The following is an 18,318-nucleotide window of genomic DNA, read 5'->3' as shown; positions in this document are numbered from 1 at the left end:
CTGCCACCCACACGAGAGACCCAGTTGGAGTCCCAGGTTCTTGGCTTTGACCTGGCCAAGTCCTAGCCATTGCAACCATTTAGAGAGTGAACCAGTAAATGGAAGATCTCTGTCTCCTCCTCTCTCTGTCACCTTGGCTTTCAAATAAACCTTAAAAAGAGAGAGAAGGCCGGCGCCATGGCTCACTAGGCTAATCCTCCGCCTAGAGGCGCCAGCATACCGGGTTCTAGTCCTGGACGGGGCGCCGGATTCTGTCCCAGTTGCCCCTCTTCCAGGCTAGCTCTCTGCTGTGGCCCGGGAGTGCAGTGGAGGATGGCCCAAGTCCTTGGGCCCTGCACCCCATGGGAGACCAGGAAGAAGCACCTGGCTCCTGCCATAGGATTAGTGTGGTGCGCCGGCCGCAGCATGCCGGCCGCGGCGGCCATTGGAGGGTGAACCAACGGCAAAAGGAAGACCTTTCTCTGTCTCTCTCTCTCACTGTCCACTCTGCCTGTCAAAAAAAAAAAAAAAAAAAAAAAAAGAGAGAGAGAGAACTAGAGAACTAGTGAATTGAAAGCTAGATCCAAAAAAATTGCTTAGAAGGTATCACAGAGAGGTGAAGATACAGAAATATTAAAGAAAACATATAATAGGGATTTTAAAATTAGTAACCATATATATACAAATGGACTTAATATGCCTAAGATTCTCAGATATAGTCAGAAGCAAAATAAAGCAATATATGCTAAAGCAAAATACCCAGAAAGTTTAAAAGGATGGAAGACAATGTACAAAGGAAACTGTCATTGGTAGAACCTCATTGAAGCCATGTTTACAACAGGAAAAATAATGGCAGAAGGAAACCCCCAAAGACCCATGGGGAAATAGATGTTGAAATTCTGAGACCTTTGTATATAAAAATAATGGAATAATGTCCAATACTATTAAAATGGATCACAGGAATAGGGGAGGGGGCACATTGTGGCCTAGTGGGTAAAGCTGCTGCCTGCGACACCAGCAACCTATATGGGTGCCAGTTTGTGTTCCGGCTGCTCTGCTTCAGATCCAGCTTCCTGCTAATGGTCTGCAAAAAGCAGTAGAAGATGGACCAAGTGCTTGGGCCCCTGCTATCCACATGGAGACTTGGATGAAGCACCTGGTTCCTGGCTTTGGCCATCTGAGGATCATTGTGGCCATCTGAGGAATGAATCAGTATCTCTCTGTCTCTTTCTCTCTCTAAACCTGATTTTCAATAAATAAATATTAAAAAAAATACATCATTGGGGCCAGCACTGTGGCATAGTGGATAAAGCTGACACCTGCAGTGCCGGCATCCCATATGGGTGCCGGTTCAAGTCCTGGCTGCTCCACTTCCAATCCAGCTCTCTGCTATGGCCTGGGAAAGCAGTAGGAGATGGCCCAAGTCTTTGGGCCCCTGCACCCACATGGGAGACCCGGAGGAAGGTCCTGGCTCCTGGCTTTGGATCAGCGTAGCTCCATCTGGTGTGGCCAATTGGGGAGTGAACCAACAGATGGAAGACTTTCTCTTTCTTTCTCTCTCTCTCTCTCTCTCTGCCTGTCCTTCTCTCTCTCTGTAACTCTTTCAAATTAATAAATAAATCTTAAAAAAATTTAATGTCAAAAGCATGATATTTACACCTTCCTATTAAAAACATCCCCTTGGCTTCTTTTCTTTTTCATACCATTTAACACTAATAATACTATTATATATTATAATGAATAATAAAAAAGGACTTTGAATTTTGACTGTGCCCTAAAGGCAAAAACAAAGCAATAGATATTAAACAGTATTCCTAAATGACATTTTTTGTCTTAAAAATTTTTGGGGCCGGCGCTGTGGCACAGTAGGTTAACACCCTGGACTGAAGCGCCGGCATCCCATATGGGCGCTGGTTCTAGTCCTGGCTGCTCCACTTCCAATCCAGCTCTCTGCTATGGCCTGGGAAAGCAGTGGAAGATGGCGCAAGTCCTTGGGCCCCTGCACCCACTTGGGAGACTCGGAGGAGGCTCCTGGCTCCTAGCTTCGGATCGGCATAGCTCCAGCCGTTGTGGCCGCTTTGGGGAGTGAACCAGCGGATGGAAGACCTCTCTGTCTCTACCTCTCTCTGTAACTCTCTTTCAAATAAATAAATCTTTAAAAAAAATTATTTAGGGGCTGGCATCATCGCACAATGGGTAAAGCTGCTACCTTGATACTGGCATCTCGTATGGGTACTGGTTCGTGTCCTGGCTGTTCCACTTCTGATCCAGCTCCCTGTTAATGTGCCTGGGAAAGCAGCAGAAGATGGCCCAACTATTTGGGCCCCTGCACCCAAGTGGGAGACCCAGAAGAAGCTCCTGTCTCTGTCTCTTCCTCTCTCTAAACTCTCAAGTAAATAAATAATTATTATATTTATGTAATATATTTATATATTATAACTTTATTTGGGAGGCAGAGTTTACAGAGAGAGGGAGAGAACGAGAGACCTTGCATCTACTGGTTCACTCTCCAAACGGCTGCAACAGCTGGGGCTGGGCCAATCTGAAGCCAGGAGCCAGGAGCTTCTTCCAGGTCTCCCACATAGGTGCAGGGGCCCAAGCACCTAGGCCACCTGCCTTCCCAGGCCATTAGCAGGGAGCTGGATTGGAAGTGGAGCATCTGGGACTTGAACCAGGGCCTATATGGGATGTCAGTACCTCAGGCAGTCTTAACTTGCTGTGCCAGAACTTGTAACAGCAGTACAATTTCAGAGTCCTGATCCCATCGCTTTATAGAAGATTGAAATTGAAGGAATAGGAGAAAGAATTCCTTTGAATTAAGTGAGAGTGCTGATATTTTCACTTGGAGAACTTGACTTCAGTTCCTTGAGTTGATGAACACATTACACCTGTGCCTGGGAAGGTTTAAAAAAAAAAAAAAAAAAGAGTGATTGTTTCCAAAGGGAGAAGTGGCTACATGGAGAAGGCTGTTACCCTCCCAGAATTTTTAAGGACATAGACGTGGGCAATGGTGGGAGAAAATGGTGGCCTGGGCTTGAATTAAAGTGGCTGGGTTCACAAGGATCCTTATAGAGAGAATCTGTGTGAAGTGCGTTCTCAAAAGCTGGGGTCGTCAGGGCAGACTTGCAAGCAGCTGGCTGGAAGAGGCATTGCCACATGATTCCGAGAAGGGAGCTTTCCAAGGCACGACCCTTTAAGAGAGGAAAAAAAGTTTACGTCTGCCAAGTCCCTAGAGGGCTAAAGCCTGATTTCCTATCCTCCTTTTCTAAGGCTTGAACCTAGAAGGGCCAGAAACCAAAGCAGATAAGCAGACTGGGGAGGAAGAGAAGCAAAGATGAGAAATAGGGGAATCACACCCCCCCTTTCCAGCAGTTTCTAGGCTGGAAGTAGACCCTAGTTAAAGGAAGGAGACAACACTTTTTGGTTGATTTCTGTCAGACTACCATATAGAAAGCTACACAAGGGCTGGCGCTAAGACACCACTTAGGTTGCCTGCATCCCATATCGGAGTGTCTGGGTTTGAGTCCCACCTCTGCTTCCAGCTGATGTGTACCTGGGAGGCAGCAGTTGATGGCCCAAGTACCTGGATCCCTGTCACCCAAGTGGGAGACTTGGATGCCGTTCTCGGATCCTGGCTTTGGCTTGATCTAGCCCTGGCTGTTTTGGGCTTTTGAGGAATGAATCAGTGGATAGATTTCTGTCTTTTCTCTGTCTCTCCTTCAGATAAAAAAAAAATCAGTCATTAAAAGAATTTTTTAAATTACATGAATCCTAGTTGTACCTCCTGTGGGATTTTTCATAATGTGAAGACACTAGTTCTAGATCAAGAAACTTTACAAGAGTCTTATAAATTCTTCCAGTCTCTTAACTGAGCCCGCCTCCTCAAGGTAGTGATCCAAGGTGAGTATCTCTTTAATGAGTATGAAAGCACCTTCAGTGTTTTGTCTCCTAGTTTACTTTCACTCTTAGTTGAGATAATTTCAAAACTACTGAAGAGTTGTAACATAGTACAAAGAACTTTCCCATCCTCACCAGATTCTTTAATTGTTAATATTTTACACTAACTGGAAAGATGTATACCAACTGTGAGATGATAGTTTGTTCTAGGAAGAGAAGGAAGGGAGTGAATTTGGTGAAGGATGTAAAGGAACTCAAACGTTACAACATTTGATTGTATAGGATGGCAGCATCTTAAACTTTCTTTTATTATAAATGGATTACTCTATACCTTTCTACACATTTGAACTTTTGAAAGATTCTTTCTACTAGGGAAAGTTTGAGTTTCATCCTGCAGGAGGTGGGGGGCCGTTGAAGAGTGCTTCTTATTGTTGAAATAAACACATCTGATTTTTCTGCTCTCTGTCCTTGCCTATGAATGAAGACACTCTTCAGTGAGCTATAGCGTTGATTCACCTCAGCCTCGTTACTCTTTTCTCATATTTATTGCCTCTCACTGCTAAGTGCCCAGTAGTGTCCGACATGGTAAGATTAAAACTTGCACTTTTCCTAATAGATGCAACTCTCTTCCTGATTTGCAGTAAGCAGGACCTGCTTTTAAGCAATTATGCATCATTTGGGGCCATCAGACACACTGTGCTTCAGTTCAGGTCAAAATCAATAATTCATATGTCAATAGGAGCCCCATTAGCTCAGGTGAAGGCAGATGTCTTTCTAATGAAAATGTTCCATTTTCCAAATGACTTTTCTTTTTCCCAGAGAGTTGTGGTTGTAGAAGACATAAAAAGATGGAATACTATGTTGGAGCTTCCTAATCAAACCAAAGAGAATCTAGTTGAAGCCTTACAAGAATTAAAGAAGAAAATACCCTCCAGGGAAGTGTTAAAATCAACAAGGATAGGTATGTTCCTTCTGAATTTTATGAAAAATAGTGAATTTTGTTTTTTTTTTCTTCACTTCCTCAAATATTACATTATGTGCCATATCAGTGCTTTTCAAACTATCTCTGGTAAAGGACCATTGTTTTAAAAATTCTCCATTTGTTGGCAGTCAATACTTCCATAGTATAGAATAAAAATTATCTGAGAAATGGAATTGAAGTATACAAAATATAAGCTCCCAATATTTTATTAGATTTAGTAGTTATAAAATTACTCTGTCAAACTGCAAAAAAAGCTCCTCAATGCTTGCATTCAGTTTCTGTAGTGATCCTGTGGACTAATAATAGTATATGGATAACATTTTGAGTGTGCTTGGTGCTGAGTGTGCAGAAGTGATTAAGACATGTTTCATGACCTCAGGGAACTTAGGGTTTGGAAGGTAAGCCTAACGTGTGGACAAATGGGGGCAGTGCAGTTTTGCAGCTTATAAAGGGAAACATTCATGTTCTGGGTGCCATTCTGATTTATACAAGGTATATGCTAGCACAAAGGACAGCAGTCATGTCTTTGGAATTCAGAAAAGGCCTCATAGAGGAGGGGACATTTCACTTACATCTGGAAAGAGATTTGGATTTATATCTTGAGTAGAAATAACTTAGAAAGCTTAGTTTATAGAACCAAATAATAGCAGTGTTTGCTACTGCATCATTTACTGAGGCTTTGGAGATATTTAAGAGGTGAGAGACTACATTGAATTGCCATTTTAGTACAGTACTCAACTGTGGATAATATGCAAGGAAGAGCCAACATGTGTTCTTCAAGCTGCTCCCGGTTCCCCAGGGAGTCCAGGGAAGTCATTCACAGCTGCTTGTCTTGCCCTCACTGATGCAGCCATTGCCTTGTCTGCCTCCCTTGACCTCTTGTTCATGAGAAATAGGAGAGAGAGCAGCTTCACACTGGCCCTAACAGCTGGGAAGAGTTGTGTGGAATCCCCAGAGGGCCCCCCAAGAGTTTTAGAGTTGTACCCCTGTAATATAAACCAGAATCTGAGAAAATGAGATGCTTAAAGAACATAAAACCCTATCATTGTAGCCAAGGAGATTGTTCCATCTGCTGCTGGATTTTCTGTCTTTATAGGTTGTGGTCACTAGAGGGCAATAATATCATTCATATGAGCAGATAAGGAATTTCCACCAGTAGAGGGTACTAATGATTAATATTTTATGACATGTATATAAGTGTGCATTTATGTGTATATATATATTCATATTTAGGCTCATACCACAACTACCATATGGGATCAGATTTTAAATATCAACATAATAGGTTGGACTGTCCTACAAATGTAAAATAGATGATAAATCTTAAAAAAATCATTTCTAATTGGCCTTTGGGTATAATTGTGAGTGAGCTTACAAGAATGATTGGATCTGATATTAAGAGATTTCAATTCAAGGGTCATAATGAAGGCACATATAAGGACTTGTCTTAGGAGAAGCCAGAAGCCATCTAATTTTTGAGTTTTGACCCCACCCCAAGCCTTTCCTAAACCTGAGGTTGTGTGGTATATAGGAGTTTATTGATTCCTTTATGGTAGTTATGTCAGTTGCTATGCTAAAGATACCATTTGGGCCACTGCCTTAGAGCGTTTACATTTTTCAACCTTTAGCCTTCCTGTCTGTCCCTATCCTGTGAGTTATAAGGGACAAATATTTACTGAGTCCTTGTTTGTGCTGGGAACTGTGCTGGCATAATAATGAAGGAAATATGTATTGTCTCTGCCTTTTTAGAGCCTGAAGTCTCATGGAAAAACAGATAGTTTAACAAGTGTGATGATGAGAGGAAGTTAGCCAAGTAAGTGTATATGTTGGGAGAAGGGGAGAGGTGTTGAAGAATGTGTCAGATAGGGGGTACAACATGTGAGCTGTACAGAATGTGGGGGTGGGAGAGCACATGCACATTCCAGAAACTAAAAGAAGTTTAGTGTGTTTGAAATGTGATGTGCTGGAGAGAGTGTGGCAAGAAGTGAGACTGGAGAGACAGTCTGGACCACATGGAGAAGGCTCTTGGTAAGCCATTCAAAACTGTTTGATCTTGGCATGTATATTAGTTATCCATTGCTGTGTAAAATTAACTGATTAAAATATTATTTCACACAGTTTTTTTGAGGGTCAGCCATCTGGGAACAGCTTATTTGGGTGGTTCCAGCTCAGGGTCTCCCGAAAGGATACAGCTGAGCTGTTGACTGGGGCTGCAGTCTTCTGAAGGCTTGACCAGGGTGTGAGTATCTGCTTCAGAATGGCTCACTGGCATGATTGCTGGCTGGAGGCCTCAGTTCCTCATCGCATGGGCTTCTCCTTAGGGCTACTTAGGACATGGCAGGTGGCTTTCCCTAGAGCATGTGATCTAGGAGAGAACAACCAAGACAGAAACCACAATGTCTTGTATAACCTAATCTCAGAAGTGACGCACAATTCTTGTCATTCTCTGTGGATCAGAGACCAATCCTAGTATGATTTGGAAGGCAACTACAAAAAGGTATGACTACCAGGAAATCGGAATCTAAGGGCTGCCCTGTAGCCTGGCTACCACAGCGTGTACTTTTTGTTTATCCTAGATCTGTTACACTTCCTGGACTTGCAGATTCATTCCATGTTCATTTGTTAAAAACTTAGAGCCATTATTTATTTACTTTTAATTGAGAGACAGAGCTCCCCTCCACTGGTTAACTCCCTAAATGCCTATAACAGGTGGGACTGGCTTGGGCTGAAACTGAGCTGGGAACTCAGTCCACATCTCCTCCAAGGGTAGCCAGGAACCCAAAGCCTTGGGCCATTACTTGCTGCCTCTTATGGTACACATTGGCAGGCAGCTAGAATCAAGAGCTGGAGCTGGGGCTGTAATCCAGCTACTATGAAGTAGGACACACTGCTAGGCTGGACCTAGCAGCCTAGCACAATTTATCTGTAGAAGTGCCTCTCAGAGCAGGTGTTGTGGTGTAGTGGATAAAGCCACTGCCTGCACTGCCAGCATCTCATATAGGCACTGATTTCTGTCTCTGCTGCTCCACTTCTGGTGCAGTTCCCTGCTTATGGCCTGGGAAAAGCAGTGGAAAATGGCTCAAGTGCTTGGGCTCCTGTTACCCATGTAGGAGAGCTAGAAGAGGTCTCAACTCTTGGCTTCAGCCTAGCCTAGCCCCAGCTGTTGTAGCCATCTGGGGAGTGAACCAGCAGATCTCTCTTCCTCTCCCTCTCCCTCTCCCTCTCCCTCTCCCTCTCCCTCTCCCTCTCCCTCTCCCTCTGCCTCTGCCTCTGCCTCTGCCTCTCCCTCTGCCTCTGCCTCTGCCTCTGCCTCTCCCTCTTCTCCCTCTCCCTCTCCCTCTGCCTCTCCACCTCCCTCCCTCCTTCCCTGCCTCCCTCTAACTCTCTCAAATCAGTAAATAAATCTTTTTTAAAAAATGCCTCTCTTGAACATTTGGTAGAGGTTAAGACAGATTAGGATATCCGTGTCCCATATTGGAATACTTGGGTTTGAGTCTCAAATTCTGATTCTGAATTCCTACAAATCATGGCTCAAGTAGTTGGGTTTCTGCCATCCATCTGGCAGACCTAGGTTGAGTTCCTTGCTTCTAGCTTCAGCACAGCCCAGTTCAGTTATTGTAGGCATTTGGGGCAGTGAGCTACTAGTTGGAAGCTTGTTCTGTCTGACTCTCTGTACTTCTCAAAAAAAAAAAAAGAAAAAAAAAAAAAGAAAAAAAAAAAAAAGAAAAAAGCCTCCATTCTCTCTATTACCTCTTTCTGAGATTCTACAGTTACAAGTGTTAAGCCTTATATTTTCCATATCACTCAGCTTGTGTCAATTTTTATATTCTTGTCTCTCAGAAATCTGTAATTTTTTAGATATATTTAATCCAAGTTACTAATTCTCTGTTCAGCTGACTCTAATCTGTTATTTAACTCATTCACTCAGTTTGTCATTTCACAAATTCTGTTTTCATTTGTTTTTAAAGGTTTATTTATTTATTTGAAAGAGTTATACAGAGAGAGGAGAGACAGAGAGAGGTCTTCCATCCGATGGTTCACTCCCCAATTGGCCGCAACAGCTGGAGCTGGGCCAATCTGAAGCCTGGAGCCAGGAGCTTCTTCCGGGTCTCCCACTGCGTTCAGGGGCCCAAGGACTTGGGCCATCTTCTACTGCTTTCCTAGGCCATAGCAAAGAGCTGGATTGGAAGCAGCCAGGTCTCGAACCAGTGCCCATATGGGTTGCCGGCATTTCAGGCCAGGGCGTTAACCCACTGCACCACAGCGCCGGCCCCTCTGTTTTCATTTTTACCATTTTCCTTTTCCCCCGTGTCCTATACATGTTATTTGCAGTCTTGTTATTGTACTTTTTATTTCTTTAAATCTTTAACATATAGCTCTTATATTCTTAATTTCAATAATATTTATAGTGTTTGGGGATTTAAATCTCTTATATATTGTTTCTGCTGACTCACATGGTGCATGTTTTCCCATGTGCTTGTTGATTTTTTATTGTGAGCTCATTGTTTTATTTCAGGCTGTAGGAATCCTATGGGACTAAGTTGGAAGAAACTTCCCACTAAAGGGGATTAGCTTCTTCTGTTTCTGCATAAAACAGGGCCCACCGCTGACCTAGAGTACTTTAGCTCACCTTTCAAGGATCCCACCTCAGTGTGGGAGTCCCAAGATTAGCTTTCTTACCTTACCACGGGCCTAAAGCTAAGTATTTCAGCAGTGTTGCTAGGCTTTTTTAAGATTTATTTATTTATTTATCTATCTATCTATGCATCTGTCTGAAAGGCAGAGAGAGAGAGAGCATCCACCTGCTAGTTTACTCTCTAAATGCCTTCAACAGCCAGGGCTGGCCTGGCTGGGCTGAAGCCAGGAACCAAGAGCTCCATTTGAGTTTCTCACATGGGTGGCAGGGGCCTAACTAGTTGGGTCATCTTGCTGTGCCTTCCCAGGTATATTAGCAGAAAGCTAGATTGGAAGCAGAGTAGCCAGGACTTGAACCTGCACTATATTATGGGATGCCAGCATTGCAAGCAGCAGTGTGCACCACAGTGACTGGTCCCTGCTTTGCTAGTAGCCCTTGGGTTACTGTACTCTTCCCTGATCCTATTCTTCTAGCCTTTGCTAACTTTTTTTTTTTTTTAATCAATTTATTTAAAAGACAGAGTTACAGAGAGGCAGATGCAGAGAGAGAGAGGTCTTCCATCTGCTAGTTCACTCTCCAGTGGCCACAATGGCCAGAGCGGCACTCAACCTGAAGCCAGGAACCAGAAGCTTCTTCCAGGTCTCCCATGTGGATGCAGGGGCCCAAGACTTGGGCCATCTTCTACTGCTTTCCCAGCTACTAAAACATCCAAATGAGAAATGAGGGTGCCCTGGATGGAATAGTAGACATGAAGTTGGAGAAATGTAGTTGGAATCAAGAGAAATACATGTAGTAACATCCAGGAGACCCAGAGAGTGAATGTTGGGAATGAAGATGAAGGAGTGAAGGCTGAGCACAGGTTTCTGATGTGGGTAAGTAGGTGGGTAGCAGTACCACTTACTAAGGTGGGGAGCAGCAGGTTTGGCAGTAGGGAGGAATAATGAGTTCAGTTTTAGACTTACTGTGGAACATCCCAGAGGGAATGGCCAAGATGTTGAATGTAGAAGGCTGAAGCAAAGGACAGACTGACTATCTACTTGGGAGTCATTATCAACATATAGCTTGGAATTGAGGTGAAGGAAATGGATAAGCTTTTCCAGGTAGAGTTTATAAGAAAAGCGAAGAACCAAGTCCAAATTCTGAAGCACACCAATGTTTGAGTGACAGGTCTCAAGTCAGACTTGGTGACTGAGAGGGTGTCACCAGGGATATGGAAGAGAATGCAGTCATGGAATGCAAAGGGATAAATGTGAGGACAACAGTGTCCATTGTTGTCAAATGCCAAGTAAGCGAAGTCTAAAAACTATACATTAGATTTTATAAAATAAAGGTATTATCTTGGTTAGAAGAGTTTCAAAGGCAAGATTATGGGCAGAATCTTGAGGAACAAGGAGGAAATGTGGAATGAAATTATGAAAACATAACTCTTTCCAGAGGTTTGGTGTTGAAAGAAAAGGAAAAGGTGACAATATCAGAAAAGGAAGTAAAATTGAAGAAAATTCTGGTTTTTAAGACAGGAGAGACTCAATATTTTGAATAGTAGTGGGAAGAATCTGATAGAGTAAGAGAAGTTAATGTAGGAGAAAGATAAAAGGATGAAACCCTAAATTGTTGAGATTGATGAGTAAGATGAGGATTAGCAAACACCTTGGATCATCATCTGATATGTGTGTTTTATCTAGGGTCATTCTTTCATTCAGCACATACTGAGGGCTTTCCATGTATGATGCCTTACGCTAGGTGCTAGGGCATACTGCATGTTCCATATTTATAAGGCACTCATACTCTCTCTGAAGAAATAGGCATATAGTTTATCATTATGAATAATGTGAAAATGCTGAAATCGAGGGATGTACAAAGATTTGTGGGAATATAGGGGGGATAATGACTACTGCTTGGGTAAATTAGGAGGGGCTTTCATAGGGGAGGCAGAATTTTGCTGGGTCAGAGTGGCCTAGTAAATGGCAAGCTCATTGCCAGTAGAGATAAGAGCAAGGGGGGAATGAAAACTTAAAAATCCTGAGCACCGCTAAAGTCTAGGATGCATGACTAGGGTAGGCAGAATTGGGTAGAGATGGAGCCTGGTTTTAAAGAAACTTGAGAACTAATCAGCTCTCCTTATATGCTTACCCTATATGCTAGTTTCAAGTGTGTATTTCTTTGGGCATACTTTGAAGAAAAAGCTCTGGATTCAAATAAATTGGAAAAAATGCTATGTTACTGTCTTGTGTCCCTTACAAATTTTCAGTGCATGTTCTCATGTTATAGGCCAGGAAAAATCTCACAATAAATAAGCCTGTTTAATTTATTTTATCCAAGATTTTCCAAGGAATTTTCTTTAAGTGAGTATCTGTTAGCAACATATATGAGCTTTTGAAAAAATGCTGTTGGAACAGTTTAATGTCTTTAAACTATAGAATGACATGGTATGGGTTTCTGGTGGCCAACAGAAGAGTGTATAGGGAAGGAATGGAGAAAGGAGATCAGATAGGAGGTCGGTCAGGCATTTGTTCAGCTGATACTTATTGAATGCCTGCCACATTCCAAGCACTATTCTGGAAGCCCATGATCAAAACAGACAAAAATCCCCACCCTGGTGAAACTTACATTCTAGTGAGGAGACAGTGTTTTGTTTAAAGTGCTATGGAAAAGAGAAAAGCAGAGCAAGTGCAGGATTATGAACGTTTATGAGAGAAGCAGTAGTAGGCCTCACTGAGAGACCTTTGAGCGGAAAGTTGAAGGCAGGGAGAGAGTGAACTGTGAGGACCAAGTGCGGCTGTGCTCATTGAGATGAGACACTGTGAACACGTGGAGGACAGTGGAGATGACAGAGAACCGATTGGGGGGAGTGGACTGGACTTTGTCGCCTCGCTCTTCCGCTTCATGGGCTTTTTCCTACCTTCAGACTTGTACAGATCTTTCCCTTTAGTTGTCTTTGCCACTTTCCAGACCCTTATTTCTCTTCCTTTTACAGTCAAATTCCTTTAAAAATGATTGATACAAGCCCCCATTTCTGGCCCTCCCATCTCTTCATTAAAGCTTTTTTAAGCTGGCTTCTCCCACACTGCTACTACTCTGCCAGGACACGAGTGATTTCATCCCATCCAGATCCAACAGTCTTGTCTCTGTTCTCATCTTCCCAGAACCGTGAATTTGAAACCATTGATTACTCTTTCTGTTGACATAAGTGACACTGAACTGGTTGCCAATTCTGTATCTATCTATTTTTAAAGTGCTTGTTTCCTTCATAGCCCTTATCTCAGTTTGTAATGACTTATTTAATTATTTACTTCTTTTTTTTTTTTTTTTTTTTTTATTTGTTAGGCGTTAACTCCATGCCAGCCAGGACCATGCTATTTTACTCAGCAAGTATATTTGAGGCATTAATGTGGCATATGGTGGGAGTTCAGGATATATTTGTCAAATGAGGGAAAATGACAAAGTTGGACAAGATTTTCTCCATGGCTCATCTAGCCTTCTATATGCCTGTTTCTTGCCTTTCTCTGGTTTTTCTGTCCTTGTCCGCTCTCCCCTAACAGGGGTGCTTTTCCCTAAAGCTCAACTCTCAGTCTTTTGTTGTTGCTTCAGAACACTTAGCCAGAAAACCAGCTTAATTGAAGCCTTAATCCAGACTCCTCTTGGTCATGGATCTTTTGTCCTGGTTCTTTTTTTCTTTTTTTAAGATTTGTTTATTTATTTGAAAGGTGGAGTTACAGACAGAAAGAGAGATGGAGATAAAGGTCTTACATCCACTGGTTCACTCCCTAAATAGCTGCAATAGCCAGAACTGGACCAATCCAGAGCCAGGAGCTTCTTCTGGGTCTCCCATATGGGTGCAGGGGCCCAAGCATTTGGGCCATCTTCTGCTGCTTTCCCAGGCCACAGCAGAGAGCTGGATTGGAAGAGGAGTGTTTGGGACACAAACCGGCGCTCACATGGGATGCCAGCGCCACAAGTGGAGGCTTAGCCTACTACACCTCAGCGTCAACCCCTGATTTTCATTTTTTAAAGATTTTTAAAAGCCTTTTTATTTAGTTATTTATTTGAAAGACCGGGATGGAGGGGAGAGAGAGAGGTCTCCTACCCACCGTTTTGTTCCTTAAATGCTGACAACAGCCAGGGCTGGGTCAGGCCAAATCCAGGAGCCAAGAACTCCATCACGGTCTCCCTTGTAGGTAGCAGGAATGCACGTACTTGGGCTATTACTACTGCCTCCCAGGGTGCACATTATTAGGAAGCTAGCTTGGAAGATGAGGCAGGACTCAAACTCAGACATGACATGGAATCCAGCCATCCCAAATAGCATCTTAACTGCTGTGCCAAAAGCCCACTCTTCTTAGTTTTTTAGGAAGTTTGTTCTAATTTACTTCTAATCCTACCACTTTCTTAAAATTCTACTGATTTACTAGGTGAAAATAGCCTTTTATTTTCATTTGCTGTAGAGAATGAATTGTTTTCAGTAGTACTTAGTCCTTTTTTTTTTTGTAAATTATCTGTGTTCTTTGTCCATTTATAATTGAGATATTATAATTTTTTCTCATCCATTTTTGTGAGTTTTGTAAAAATGTCAATGTTGTAATCCTTATAATTCCATTTAACTAGCTCAATTTAGAAACAGGAGAACTGAGACCCAGGGAAATGAAGTGACTTATCCAGGGCTACACAGTGAGTTAGTGCCAGAGATGTGATGAGAACCCAGATCTCTTGGGCAGTGTTGCTTCCTGGTGAGCAGGCTGCCTTTGTGCCCTGTACTTGAGCCATATGTGCCTTTATTTTATTGGACCATCTCTATGGGTCTGCCATCTGCTCAGTCTTACCTCTTGTAAATCAGAATTTAGAGCTTTGCATATTTCAAATGGCAGTCTCACCCTAGTGTTTGCATTTTCATTACTATCCCTAGCATTTTGCCCTAATGTAAACTGTTTAGGTAGACATGTCCAGTAGGAAGTTGAAGATGTGGAATTGAATCTCAACTGGTAATTTTTTTGTTTCTGTTTTTTTAAGAATTATTTATTTATTTGAAATTCAGAGTTAAAGAGAGAGGGAGAGAGAGAGAGAGAGAGAGAGAGATCTTCCATCTGCTGGTTCACTCCCCAGATGGCCAAAACAGCCAGGACTGGGCCAGGCTGAAGCAGGAGCTTCTTCTAGGTCTCCCACTTAGGTTGCAGAGCCCAAGCACTTGGGCTATCTTCTGTTGCTTTTTCCAGACCATTAGCAGGGAGCTGGCAACCCATATGGATGCCACCCCTCAACTGAGAAGTTTAAACCAGAAATGCATGTTGAGAAGTCATTTTCCAGGAAGTATTTGTTTAAAATCACATAAGTTGGTGAATTCTCTGAGTAAAAAGAAAGATTAAGGAGCTGAAGCCTGGACCTGGGGGAAAAATCATGGTAGAGACGTGAAAAGAGGAAGAAGAGCCAGTGGAAGAAGCTGAGGGAGTGTGGCTAGAGAGAGGAAGAGAGGCAGGGCAGTACAGGGACAAGCAGGCCGTGGAGGAGAGTGCTTGTGTAGGCAGCGCTTGTGAGGGCCTCCTTGTTCTCAAGAGAAGCTGAAGGCCAGTTGGGAAAAAGCCCATGGACCTAGCAGTTACAGGGCCTCTGTGAATGGGTGCCTTTGTTACAAAGAAAACTAGTGGTCAGGAGGTATCTGTCAGACAGCTGATGATGAGGCCGTGGAATTAAGATCTTGCAATGTCAACCCGGTGAGCAGGCAAGCTTCACTTTGCAGTACTGTGTATATGAATATTCTCAGGAAACTATGTCATTCGTATTGATCTGGTTTCAGAGTTGCTTTATTTTCAATTATGATTGATTATATATACATATGTGACCTCATTTGGTCTATATAACAATTCTGAAAGGAAGTGTAATTATTATTTTTTTTTTTCACTTTACAAATGGAAAAATTGAGGCTTGGAGAGTTGAAAGTAGTTTGTCCCAGATCAGACAACCAAATAAGTGGCAAAGCAAAGATACTTTTGGGACTGGCATCATGGTATAGTGGGTTAAGTGCCACCTCCAACACCTGTATAGTGCACTGGTTCAAGTCCCATCAGTTCCATTTTTCCAATCTAACTCCCTGCTAACGCACCTGGGAAAATGGCAGAAGATGGCCCAAGTGCTACAGTCCCTGCCACTCACATGGGAGACCCAGATGGAGTTCCAGACTCCTGGCTTCAGCATGGCCCAGCCCTAGCTGTTGTGGCCTTTTGGGGAGTGAACTAGTGGATAGAAGATCGATCTCTCATTCTCTTTCTCTCCATCTCTTTCTCCTTCCTTTCCTCTCTCTGAAACTCTGCCTTTTAAATAAATAAAATGGATCTATTTTTTTAAAAAGCTGATACTTTTATGCCATGTTATACTACCTCCTAAAACCTAAAGATGCATAGAAAGTAAAAATCAAGTTGTTGTTGGAATTTCATTCCTTTATGGAAGCTCTGTGGACAGTATCCATAAAGGAATGGAATTCCAACAACAACTACTTGCCTTTTCCAATTTCTAGAAGCCACTTGCATTCCTTGACTTGTGGTCTCCTTTCTCCATCCTAAAACTAGCAATGATCAAATTCTTCCCACATTCCATCTCTCTTATCCACTTTTCTGACTCTTCCATATTAAGGACTCATGTGATTAGATTTGGCCCAGGTGGAAAATCCAGGCTAATCTCTCCATCTCAGGGTCCTTAACCTTAAGCATACCTACAAAAGTCCCTTTTCTCATGTCAGGTAACATTGTCATGAGTTCTGAGTTGTAGGGCATAGACACCTTCGGGGACCATTGTTTTGTCTACCATAATCCTTAAATTATGCCTTGCTATTTCAGGCTTCTGTGCTCTTGCTCACTCTGCTCCTTTTCCCATTTCTGCCTTCCTTAATCATTGTCAAGACTAGAGATAAGTATTACCCCTTTTATGGTATCCTTGGGCCCCTTTGCCAGCTCAACTGATTGTTCTATCCTTTTGGCCCTTCATGAGGTTCTCTGTTCAATATCGTCTTAGGAAGTATAGTGCTTCCCTTGTGTTTGGACCTACCAAGAGCTCCTTGAACACTACCAAGGGCTGTGTTTCAGTGTTCTATCCAAGTGCCCAAAAACAGGGCCTGGTACATGTCTGGTATTTGGTTGTGTTTGTTAAATGAACAAGAGACTGCTTCCCGCAGGAAATTTGTCTTTAACAGTGTGCTGGAAGGTAGAAGCCCCTTGACCTTAAAACCAGGGGACTTGACCCAGGTTATAAGACCAGCCAGTGACACTGCCTACTTAAAAATGTAAAGTTCATGAAGCAAATAATGACTTTTTGCAGACCATTAACTTCCTGTGACCTTGGGGAAAGGTCATGGAGCCTCATGTTTTTCATCCAGATCAAGAGGACACAGTAACATAGGCTGGATGCGTGAGTCCTAGACTGGACTCCCTGTGTATGGATTTGAAACCTGACTCTGTTTCTTGCCGTGCTTCACAAATTACTTAGCCTCTCAGTACCTCAGGTACTTTGCCTCTAAAATGGAAAATTACAAAAACACTCACTTCCTTGAGTTGTTCTGAAGACTAAGTTAAGATAGATAAAGTGTTTGGCACAATGGCTGTCATTAATGTTGCCATGAAATTTCCTTTATGAGCTAAGATTTACGATTTTGCTCCATATTTTTCTAGAAGGGAATTCCTCAGATCTCCTCTCTTCTTTCCTTGTCCCAGACTGGATTGCCTTTCTTTGTTTTTGTTTTTTTAAGATTTGTTTAGGGGCTGGCACTGTGGCGTAGAGGGTAAACCCACCACCTGCAGTGCTGGCATCCCATATGGGCACCAGTTAGAGTCCCAGCTGTTCCATTTCTGATCCAGCTCTCTGCTGTGGCCTGGGAAAGCAGTAGAAGATGGCCCAAGTACTCTGGCCCCTGCACCTGCATGGGAGACCCAGAAGAAGCTCCTGGCTACTGGCTTCAGGTTGGCCTAGCTCTGGCTGTTGTGGCCACTTGGGGAGTGAACCAGCGGATGGAAGACCGACCTCTCTCTGCCTCTGCCTTTGCCTTTCTATAACTCTGCCTTTCAAATAAATTAATCTTAAAAATATAAAAAGATAACCCCATAAGAGACGCCGACACTGCAGGTGGTGGCTTTACTCGCGACGCCTCAGCACCGGCACCTTGGATTGCCTTTCTTGCTCTTACTCTCTGGAGATTCTTCTCTTTTGCTAGACTTAAATTCCCCTTAAGCTCCTATAGCTCTGCCTGCCTGGGCTGGTTTCCTCCATGTGGGACCAGTCTGGGTATGGCTCCTGTGGACATACCTGTGGGGTGTACTGCCCCTGCAGGCCAGAAGCAGGGACTCCACTGCCCTGACCAGAGAGTTGATGCTTTCCACCCTCTAGCCTCCTCTCAGGGTCTGATGCATTTGGTTTGAGAATACTAAGAAGGTGAACAGCATTATCTCCAAGGAGCCTTATTGAACACTCTCTAATAACCAGTTCCTAATAGCAGGTAAGTATAGGATATTAGTGGTTAAGTGTGCAGGCCCTGGAATCAACTTGCTTCAAATGGAATCAGGTGTTCCAATCCTGTCTTCCATACTTAATAGCTGTGAGACCTTAGGCAAGTTACTGTGCAGAGCTTCAGTTTATAATTTGTAAAAAGAGATATAATAGTGGCCCTGAATCCATTGTTTAGTTAGAAAAATTAGATGAGATAATTTGCCTGTATTGATAAGCAGTAAGGATTCTCAGCAGTGGATAGGAATTACAGAGTTTTCTTTCTTTCTTTTTTTTTTTTTTTTTAAAGATTTTATTTATTTATTTGAGAGGTACAGTTACAGATAGTGAGAGGGACAGAGAGAAA

General features: G+C 42.8%; 1 protein-coding gene across 18 annotated transcripts in view; it reads left to right on the top strand.

Moving 5' to 3' along the window:
* TCEANC2 (transcription elongation factor A N-terminal and central domain containing 2) overlaps positions 1-18,318 on the top strand; it is a 73,123-nt gene that overhangs the window by 16,263 nt on the left and 38,542 nt on the right. For 16 of the 18 annotated variants that reach the window (XR_016211014.1, XR_016211012.1, XR_016211015.1 and 13 more), the window contains one exon: positions 4,696-4,837. Coding sequence is in view for 10 of the 18 variants with exons in the window: in XM_089300588.1 (XP_089156714.1) it covers positions 4,696-4,837 (142 nt within the window). In the remaining 8 variants the exon portion in view is untranslated. Of the gene's footprint in view, positions 1-3,702; positions 3,880-4,695; positions 4,838-18,318 lie in introns of those variants that run through there. The other 2 variants (XM_089300591.1, XR_016211016.1) reach the window with 2 other exon arrangements.

The sequence above is a fragment of the Oryctolagus cuniculus genome, chromosome 7 (assembly GCF_051225735.1).
Source record: "Oryctolagus cuniculus isolate XC-2025 breed Fujian yellow rabbit chromosome 7, ASM5122573v1, whole genome shotgun sequence".
Taxonomy (NCBI): domain Eukaryota; kingdom Metazoa; phylum Chordata; class Mammalia; order Lagomorpha; family Leporidae; genus Oryctolagus; species Oryctolagus cuniculus.
The sequence above is the reverse complement of the archived record's forward strand: the minus strand, read 5'-3'. Positions and strand labels throughout refer to the sequence as shown.